Source organism: Aethalodelphis obliquidens, unplaced genomic scaffold (genome assembly GCF_003676395.1).
Source record: "Aethalodelphis obliquidens isolate GAN/ISIS:26980383/991018 unplaced genomic scaffold, ASM367639v1 scaffold26, whole genome shotgun sequence".
NCBI classification, from domain to species: Eukaryota; Metazoa; Chordata; class Mammalia; order Artiodactyla; family Delphinidae; genus Aethalodelphis; species Aethalodelphis obliquidens.
Window position 1 is genome coordinate 14,579,750 of NW_020837970.1, and position 9,534 is coordinate 14,589,283.

Below are 9,534 nucleotides of genomic sequence, written 5' to 3' on the forward strand. Positions count from 1 at the left end.
GGGGAGCCGGCTTGGCGCGGAGCTGGGTGCAGTGGGGGCAACCCTGAGGCTGGGCACTCACGGCGTGCTTTGGAAAGAGTCGGGTTCAGCACCACGAACAGCGGTCGCCTCTGTCTCTCCCCGCCTCCCTCACGGCCTCTAGGCCCTCCTCCTTCTCCTTGCCACCTCCCAACCACCCCCCCGCCCCGCCCCGCCCCCTGCTGTCTGGAGATGGGCAGTGACCGCCCCTCCCCCCTCCCTATTCCTCCCTGCGCTGCCCCCGCCCGCGTGCATGCGCGACTGAGCAGAGGGGCGGCCTGTCCCCGACGTCAGGGCTTCAGGACCCGGACGGGTAGGGCAGCCTGCGAGGGTGGCCGAAGACGCACGGATCTGGGCGCCAGGAAGCCTGGGTTCGGCAATGGCTTTGCTGTGTGGCCTTGGGCAAGTCACTCTCCGTCTCTGGGCCCCACTTTCTCCCCTGTCCGAAAAGAAGATCAGGTTCCTAGCTACCGGGGCATTCCTGAGGTCTCAATTACCCATACTCCTCCTCCAAACCCCGGGGGCTTTTGTTCCAGCGCCAGCACGCGTCTGAATAACAAAAGGCGCCCGTCCAGGGGGCGAATGAGCTTGGACTCCCCATTGCCAAGTTTCCCCGCGCGCCCGACTCGGCGCGCCCTGCTGGGCGGGCCCAAGCGGCGTTGGCGCTGAAAATGGCTCATCGGCTCTCTGCTTTCTCTGTTTCGCAGGAGCGGCGGCATGGAGGCTCTCACCACTCAGCTGGGGCCGGGGCGCGAGGGCAACTCCTCGCCCAACTCCAAGCAGGAGCTGCAGCCCTACTCGGGCTCCAGCGCTCTCAAACCCAACCAGGTGGGCGAGACGTCGCTGTACGGGGTGCCTATCGTGTCTCTGGTCATCGACAGTCAGGAGCGCCTATGCCTGGCGCAGATCTCCAACACCCTCCTCAAGAACTACAGCTACAATGAGATCCACAACCGCCGCGTGGCCCTGGGCATCACATGCGTGCAGTGCACACCGGTGCAACTGGAGATTCTGCGTCGGGCCGGGGCCATGCCCATCTCGTCGCGCCGCTGCGGCATGATCACCAAGCGCGAGGCCGAACGCCTTTGCAAGTCGTTCCTGGGCGAGCACAAGCCACCCAAGCTGCCCGAGAACTTCGCCTTCGATGTGGTGCACGAGTGCGCCTGGGGCTCGCGTGGCAGCTTCATCCCCGCGCGTTACAACAGCTCGCGTGCCAAGTGTATCAAGTGCGGTTACTGCAGCATGTACTTCTCGCCTAACAAGTTCATCTTCCACTCGCACCGCACACCCGACGCCAAGTACACGCAGCCCGACGCAGCCAACTTTAACTCGTGGCGCCGACACCTCAAACTCAGTGACAAGTCGGCCACAGACGAACTGAGCCACGCTTGGGAGGACGTCAAGGCCATGTTCAATGGTGGCACTCGCAAGCGGACTTTCTCGCTGCAAGGAGGCGGCGGCGCTAATGGCGGGTCGGGTGGGCAGGGGAAGGGTGGTGCTGGTGGTGGCGGCGGGGGCGGCCCGGGGTGCGGCGCGGAGATGGCCCCAGGCCCGCCGCCCCACAAAAGCCTGCGTTGTGGCGAAGAAGAGGCCGCCGGGCCTTCCGGGCCGCCTCCTCCTCACGCGCAGCGGGGACTTGGTCTGGCGGCGGGAGCTGGCGGCCCCCCGGGCCCTGGAGGACCTGGTGGGGGCGCCGGCGTACGCAGCTACCCGGTGATCCCAGTGCCCAGCAAGGGCTTTGGCCTCTTGCAGAAGCTGCCCCCGCCGCTTTTCCCTCATCCCTACGGTTTTCCCACGGCCTTCGGCCTCTGCCCCAAAAAGGACGACCCCGTGCTAGGCGCGGGCGAACCCAAGGGCGGCCCAGGCACCGGGAGCGGCGGGGGCGCGGGCACTGGCGCAGGCGCGGGCGGCCCAGGAACCGGCCACTTGCCCCCCGGTGCGGGGGCTGGCCCGGGCGGCGGCGCCATGTTCTGGGGTCACCAGCCCCCCGGAGCAGCCAAGGACGCAGCGGCCGTGGCTGCGGCGGCTGCCGCAGCCACTGTGTACCCGACGTTTCCCATGTTCTGGCCGGCGGCAGGCAGTCTCCCAGTGCCGCCCTACCCAGCCGCGCAAAGCCAAGCCAAAGCCGTGGCGGCGGCTGTAGCGGCGGCAGCGGCGGCGGCTGCGGCTGCTGCCGGTGGCGGCGGCCCCGAGCCCCTGGACGGTGCTGAGCCGACCAAGGAGGGCGGCCTGGTCGCAGAGGAGCGCTGCCCCAGCGCGCTGTCCCGCGGGCCTCTGGACGAGGAAGTCGCCGACGAGGCGCTGCCGCCCCCGCTGGCCCCGCTGCCCCCGCCGCCCGCGCGCAAAGGCTCCTACGTGTCGGCCTTCCGGCCTGTGGTCAAAGACGCGGAGAGCATCGCCAAGCTCTACGGTAGCGCCCGCGACGTGTACGGCGGCGGGCCAGCCCGTGGGCCCGGGCCAGGCGCAGGGTCCGGCGGCGGCTACGTGAGCCCGGACTTTCTGAGCGAGGGCAGCTCCAGCTACCACTCCGCCTCCCCCGACGTGGACACTGCAGACGAGCCCGAGGTGGACGTGGAGTCCAACCGCTTCCCCGACGACGAGGGAGCCCCGGACAAGGCCGAGCCCGGTGCACCCGGCGCGCCCAGCACAGGAGACGGCCCTGATGGCGACCAGCAGGCAGGGCCCCTGTCTACCACCTCATCGGGCGCCGACGGCCCCACAGACTCTCCCGACGGCGGCAGCCCTCGTCCCCGGCGCCCCCCGGGTCTACCCCCAGCCAGTCGGTCTGCATTTGGGGACCTGGCAGCCGACGACATGGTGCAGAGACCGGAGAGGAGCCCGCCAAGTGGGGGCTATGAGCTGCGAGAGTCTTGCGGACCGCTCGGGGGGCCCGCGCCGGCCAAGGTGAGCCCCGCGCCCGCCCCGCTGGGGGCGCCTCTTTGCTTACCCCTCGGCAGCTCTGGGATGTGGGGCAGGCCCTGGCCGGGTTGGGGACGGGAAGTTTGTTCTGAGCGGGCGTTCCAGCAGTAGGCCCCGGCTGCTCTGGATAGGCCCAGCTTCGGGAGCTCTGTGGAGCTGGGCTCCCTGGGACCCCCGACTGAGGGTTTCGGAAGATCGGGGGGTGGGGGTGGCGGGTAGGCCTGAAAAATGCGTGTGCTGTGTTTTTGTTGATGGGAGTGGGGAGGAAACAGGCAGAGACTGGCAGTCACACAGAGACAGAAAGGTAGAAGTAAAATGGGTCTAGAGGAAAGGGACCAAAATCCAGAGAAAAGCGCTCAAGATGCCGGGCCGGTAGCACGCCCTCCTGGATGGGGATGTGAGCCCCGGGGAAGACGAGCCGGTAAACAGAGGAGAGGGATGCCTCTCCACCAAGCCGCAGTACGGGGTCCCCGGAATCTTCCTCCACACGAACTCGTAGTTTTCCGAGTCTCTTCGAATTCCTGCCCTAGGAACCGCAGGGTTCGTTGGCAGGAAGCTGTCGTCGAGAAGGCGTGCGGGGCGGGAGAGGGGCTCTCTGGCTGCCGGGGCCGCGGGTTCGGGTGGGGGGTGTGCACTTGAAAGTGGGTGCGCACACCTGTACATTTCCATTCGGTCCATTAAAACACGAATCATTAGCCGGATGCGAAAGGCGTCGTTTATATCGGGGACTGGGCGCGGGCGGGAGGGAAGACGCTGAGACGGGCGAAGAGGGTGGGGGCGGCTTTCAGCTGCCCTTGGCTTGGGAGCCGCTTTGTGTTTCGGGTAATTTTCTCGAGGGCGCTAATAATTACCAGGAATCCACAACGGTGATGCGGCCTCCGAGGGCGCAAGGCTGCGGCGCGTGCGTCACGGCCGCCCGGGGCGCTCGGGTCCAGCGGGCGAGCGCACCTCCGTCACCCCCTCATGTTCTCTCCTGGCCGCGGCGCAGGGCTGGGCTGCTGCGAGCCGCCGCCAAACGCCCCCCTAACCGCCTGTCATTTCTCGGCCGCCGCAGGTGTACGCGCCCGAGCTGGAGGAGCACGTGAAGAGCGCGGCGGCGGCGCTGGGGCCCGCGGCCTCCTACCTCTGCACCCCCGAGGCCCACGGTAACGCCCCCAGCCCCCCTGCCGAGGTCCCTGGCCAGTGTGATGGGGGGACCGCGCGCAGAGGGCCGGGGCCAGAGGAGGCCTGCGAGGGAAGACGAGAGGAGGAAAGAGGCAGAGAAAATGAGAGAAAGAGGGAGAGGGAAAGAAAAACAGTGAAAGAAAAAGGAAGCTAAGCGAGGACTCCCAACGACTTACATCCGCCCTCTCCACCGCATAGATACCGCTCACGTACACCTCAGGCACTGGGTTAAACCTTTTACAAACCACGCCTGGCATCCTTTTCAGAACCTCTCATTTATTCAGCAAGTGTTCCCTGTGGTCAGGACGGATCGGGAACGGGTGGGGACGCATGGCCACCCCCTTGGGGACTCCTGAAGTGCCGTGGTAGCTGCAGCCCAACGCGGGGGCACGTGCGCGCGGGACCCAGTGGCTCTCAGAGAATGGACTGAGGGCCTCGGAAATCCGGGCAGGCCAGGCCGGGGAAGATGTCTCCCCCCGCAGCCGCCACCCCGAGGGTCGCCGCCTGGGCCGCGTTCTCGGTGCAGGTAGACCCGGCGGCCACGCGCGCTCGCGGTGCCCCAGTATCTGCACGCGATGTAGGTCGCTTGTCCCTGGTGGGCTCGGCTGCTCGTTTTGCTCTTTTCCAAGGGGCTGGGAAGGGGGCGTGGAGCCGGAGATGAGCAGATCGCGCGCGGGGGAGGGGGTGGCCGGCCCAAAGCCTGAGGGTGCGAGCCCAGGCGCACAGCCGGGAACCAGCGGCGGCCACGACGCTTTTAATTAGGGCTCGGGCGCCCCGACCGCGGCAGCTCTGGCCGTATCGGGGTCACGGTTTCTTTGCCTCTCCTTGAAACTCGGTTTATTTGCCTTTAAGAGCCAGATAAGGAAGACAATCACTCGACTGCCGACGATTTGGAAACAAGGAAATCCTATCCAGACCAAAGGAGTATCTCCCAGCCAAGTCCCGCAAATACAGACAGAGGTGAGCCCTAGGACCTTCGCACTCCACCCCCACCCGGGAGCTGGGCCCCAGGTCGCCCAGGTTTCCACCTGCTCCAGCGGCAAGCCTAAGGGGCTGCCGTTCCTCTCTCGCGGCTGGCACATAAATATTTAAGGTTCGGGCCAGGTTTCCTGAGTTGCTTACCTCCTTGCTGGGTTTGAGGCTCTTCCGTGAGGGAAGCAGGCTTACTAGAATATGAGGAACACCATCACCCACATAAAACAGGTCAAAGGGCACTTCCTGCCCTAAGATAGCCTGTTTTCCCTGGGTCCACTCTCTTCCAGCGGGTCACTCTCTAAAATAAAGGCTGTACCCCTAAAATAATGACTTGAAAGGTGGGTAGTACTGGATGCCTGTAACTGTCTCCTCTAAATGCAGAGCGTCTGAAATAGGTTTCCAACTTAGCACAGTTCCCAGGAAGCTCACCCCTCCCCTCCCAAGGCCTCTCCAGGACAAAACCCCTCTTACTTGCCCTTCTATCCCAGGTGAAGATGGGCTCACCCTAGATGTCACGGGAACTCAACTAGTGGAGAAGGATATCGAGAACCTGGCCAGAGGTGAGGTTAAATCTGTGAAATGGGGGTACACTGTGCTTGGGGGCGATGGGCCCTTCTTGTAAAGGGGTGTTATTTGTGTAGGAGTGAGTGTGAGAAGAAAAGTCTCTTGGGGAATCAGTCTTCATTGAGCCAAAGGGATAATTCCCTGGACACATTATCCTGGCACAGAGGCCGGGGTCGGGGGTGGGAAGTGGAAGAGTGAAGTGAGCAGGGGGAGGGAACCAGCCACCCCAGAGTTCCCAAGGCCGGGCCTGTCTGAATAGCCCAGTGAGAAAGAAAAATGAGTAATGATGCTTAGAACTTGATGCATGTGGACAATCAGACAGGGCAATCTGGGTCTCTCAGCCTCATCTGAATAGCAAGATTTTGAGGACGCATTTACTTTGGGAATGTCTCAGAGGATTGTTTTTTTTTTTCCCCTGGAGTTAATGCATAACCAACTCCACCCCACCCTAAATAAGGTGAGGATGGACCTTGTTTGTGGAATGGGGTCCTGGAGTTGCTGCTCCACTGCAAAAGGAAGTGTGTGACTTGAGGCACAGAGAAAGGAGCTTCTAACCCACTTTGCTTCTCTGGCTCCCATGTTTGTGTTTTCTGAGCACCTGCTAGGGGGGGATTTCTCAGAGAGCCTCCCCACGTGGAGGACCAGATACCAATAGCCCCGTGGTCAGGGCAGCTCCCCTGCCACCCCTTTGGGGCTGCTTTTGAGGGCGCCAACAGGGCTTTCCACACCCAATTGCCCCCACCCAGCCCAGGGGTGGGCTTGGAAATCGGTGTGGGGAGGGAGAGAAGCACTGGTGGTCTTCCACTCTTCCTAGTTACAGATTTTACAGGCTATGTGATTACCTTCAAAATCCTCGGTGCTTCTTATGAGCGTTCTTAGCATGAATTTGGGGTCTTGGGACCTCTTGAAATTGTAAACAAACTGTTGTGAATATATGTATTTTTCCAGGGCAGAGGTCCAAGGCTTTGGCCAGATTCTCCCTGGTCTGTATCATTGAAGGGAGGGATTAAGTCTGTCAATTGAAGGGGTAAACCGCATCTTCCTAGGCCAACCTCTACGCTTAGGGAGTTAGGGACAACTTAAAGCAGAAACCATGCTGGTTGGCGCCGGGGGCCAGGGCCTAGAAGTCCAACATGCATTCTACTATCCTGAATTTGATTCTCCTGGGCAACCTAATCCCCTAACCCCATTTCTTGCCCCAATCCTTTGGGTGCAGATGGAAAAACTGAGTGTTGAGGGCCTCTACCATCCGGTCGCACCCTCCCCTACTCCCATCTCAGGGGAACCGGCCAGGGGAGGACCTGGGTACCTTATGGGCCTCCTGAGTCCCACCATCCTCTTCCTTTACCTCCCACTCTTGCCCCTTCACAGACGAATTGCAAAAACTGCTCCTGGAGCAAATGGAGCTCCGCAAGAAGCTGGAGCGAGAATTTCAGAGTCTCAAAGGTACCCCATCCAGACCCACCCCACCTCATCACCAGAGCCCTCTTCCCGCAAGCTCCGGGCTGAGCCCGGGACCCCAGTGCGAGTAGCTGCCGCTCCGCACGAGGCTGGAGCCACAGAACCCTCCTTTTCTGGGGTTTCCCACTAGGCCAAAGACGGAGGGGGTGGGGTGCGGCTGGGGAGTGGAGAAAGTCGGCCGAGGGAGGGGGCTGTGCGTAACAGCTCTCACTTAATCAATTTGCACAGATAATTTTCAGGATCAAATGAAGAGGGAGTTGGCTTATCGAGAAGAAATGGTGCAACAGCTGCAAATTGTCAGAGGTAAGACGGGAGTCAGGTGAGCGCGTGCACCGGCCGTAACTGCCTCTCGTCTGGCAGGAGCCGCAATGTTGGCTTAGTCATTTGGATTTAAATTGAAGGTAATTTAACAATTATTTTTTTTATTTAATATCCTTTGTATACTCTGATTAGCCTCAGAATGGCAAGCGAGCCCAGCAGACGGCTTGCAGGCATCATTACATGGAGTGATTGAACTTCTTATCGCGGCAATTTCCATGGTTTCTAAATTAAAAATCGAGGCGTAAAATTACCTGGGAAGTAATGCCTAAGTTTGCTTTAATTTTGGTTAGATCCGTCTGCCTTTAAGCGCCATCCCAGGCCATTTCCTCCCTCTGCCAAGCTGCAGTTTGGAGCTTTGACACCCCCTCCCTCAGTCTCCGGGACTTGTTTCTGCCAGGGGCTGAGCGCTGAGAAGAGGGTGAGGCCTGGGCTGTGACCCCAGCGGGCCCTAAGGTGGTCTCATTTGGTCACCGGCTACTTCCTGTGTCTTCCAGATACTCTGTGTAACGAACTTGACCAAGAGAGGAAGGCGCGCTATGCCATCCAGCAGAAATTAAAAGGTGAGGAAGCCGGGGAAAGAAGGAGGGGTGCCAGGCGCTGGCTGTGCAGGCGAATGAGTGAATGAATGAACGAACGAATGAATGAATGGCAGTGCTAGTGAGAGGGGAAGGCCAGGTCTGCATAGATCAGTAGCTGAGAAGAGGGAACTGGAAATTGATTTTAATGGAGAAATGATGCTAGAACGGTGGGATAGGGAGAAAGAGCCCCTTGAGCTCTGAGCATTGGGAAATCTGCCACCGGGTCCAAATCTGGTTTGGGGCCGATCGACTCCCTCTTACTGTGCCTCAGTTTCCTCTTCTGTAAAATGGGCCAATTGAACTAGAGCAGTGGTTCTGGATAGCCAGGATCTCTCTACTACCCTCTCACCTTCTGATGCTTTCGCTTGAGAACCCCTGAGCCTGAAGGGGGTGGGTGAGACCCGGGCGGACAGGGGAGGGAGGGAGCCCGTGGGCCGCGCAGGCCTGGCGAGGCGCCCAACATTGCCCAATCGACTGTCTCTCCAGAAGCTCACGACGCCCTGCACCACTTCTCCTGCAAGATGCTGACGCCCCGGCACTGCACTGGCAACTGCTCCTTCAAGCCCCCGCTGTTGCCCTAGGGCCGGCCCGGCCGCGCCCACGCGCCCTCAAGCCATGCTGCTCTCTTCTTGTAAATACCCGCGGCCGCGGCGGCCTAAGGCGAGATACAAGCCATTCGGACTGGACCGATGTAAATACAACCTCCCGCCCGCCCGCTCTCCTCCCGGGCGCCTCGGCCTTGCCCGCCCCCTCCCGGGCGCCCCCGCCCAGGACCCCGTCTCCGTTTCCAACTGTAAATACCACCTCGCCTCACGGTTGAACTCCTGGGCATCGGACCTCATGGGGTTAACCGGACCGAAGGGGGTAAGAAAGGGGAGGGGGCCTCTCCCCCCTGTACAGCCTTGGAACCCCAACTGTGAATACAATGTAGGAACTTCGCTGGCCCCGCGCTCCCCGTCCCGTCCACTTCTGAAAGTCTTGTTCCTAATGACAAAGTGGCTATGTGCAATGGATATAAATGTACTGTGAGTCTCTCGGTTCAGTATTGGGTTCACTTTAACTTATTTATGCTGTAAGTTATTTGCTTCCTTCTCCTGGACCTACTTCCGGTCCCGTTTTGCATTCACTCTTGGGTTTTGCTTTGTCTATTTTTTGTTGTAACCTCTTGATGTAACAGCACTTTAAAAAGGGCGACAACTGCAACTGACTCACGAGAGGGAGACCACCTTGAGCCTGATTGGGGAGACCACCCTGTATCCGTGACTTTTGTTTTGTTTTTAATAAAAAAATATCTGTTACTTCCCGGGGCTGTGGAGGTGGGAGGGCAGCGGGGGGAGGGGCGGGGGAGACGGGCGCAACAGGTGGTGCGTGGGGACCATAGCGCGGGTTCTGGGGCGCCCGGGCTGAGACCCGCATTTTCTCAGGTGGGCAGCAGCAAGCATCCCGATCTCTCCACCAGTCCTTTAGGCGCCCCCAGCTTGCCCCGCAGGCCACCCCCGCCCCACGTTTAGGACCTTCCCTTGGGCCTCGGCGG

At 61.0% G+C, this 9,534-nt stretch overlaps 1 protein-coding gene across 1 annotated transcript; it reads left to right on the forward strand.

Moving 5' to 3' along the window:
- The first annotated feature begins 683 nt into the window (after positions 1–683).
- Positions 684–9,287, forward strand: SKOR1 (SKI family transcriptional corepressor 1). Its single transcript, XM_027123755.1, has 8 exons — positions 684–2,922; positions 3,992–4,082; positions 4,954–5,061; positions 5,565–5,636; positions 7,012–7,086; positions 7,330–7,404; positions 7,917–7,982; positions 8,487–9,287. The coding sequence occupies exons 1-8, from the start codon at positions 736–738 to the stop codon at positions 8,579–8,581; spliced, it is 2,769 nt and encodes a 922-aa protein (XP_026979556.1). The 5' UTR covers positions 684–735; the 3' UTR covers positions 8,582–9,287.
- The last annotated feature ends 247 nt before the right edge of the window (positions 9,288–9,534 follow it).

Excerpts from the sequence above, each read along its gene's own strand:
- SKOR1 (XM_027123755.1), top strand. The coding sequence starts at position 736 with ATGGAGGCTCTCACCACTCAGCTGGGGCCGGGGCGCGAGGGCAACTCC. Across the intron at positions 2,923-3,991 it reads GGGGGCCCGCGCCGGCCAAG|GTGTACGCGCCCGAGCTGGA; the intron begins GTGAGCCCCGCG and ends CGGCCGCCGCAG. Across the intron at positions 5,062-5,564 it reads TCCCGCAAATACAGACAGAG|GTGAAGATGGGCTCACCCTA; the intron begins GTGAGCCCTAGG and ends CTTCTATCCCAG.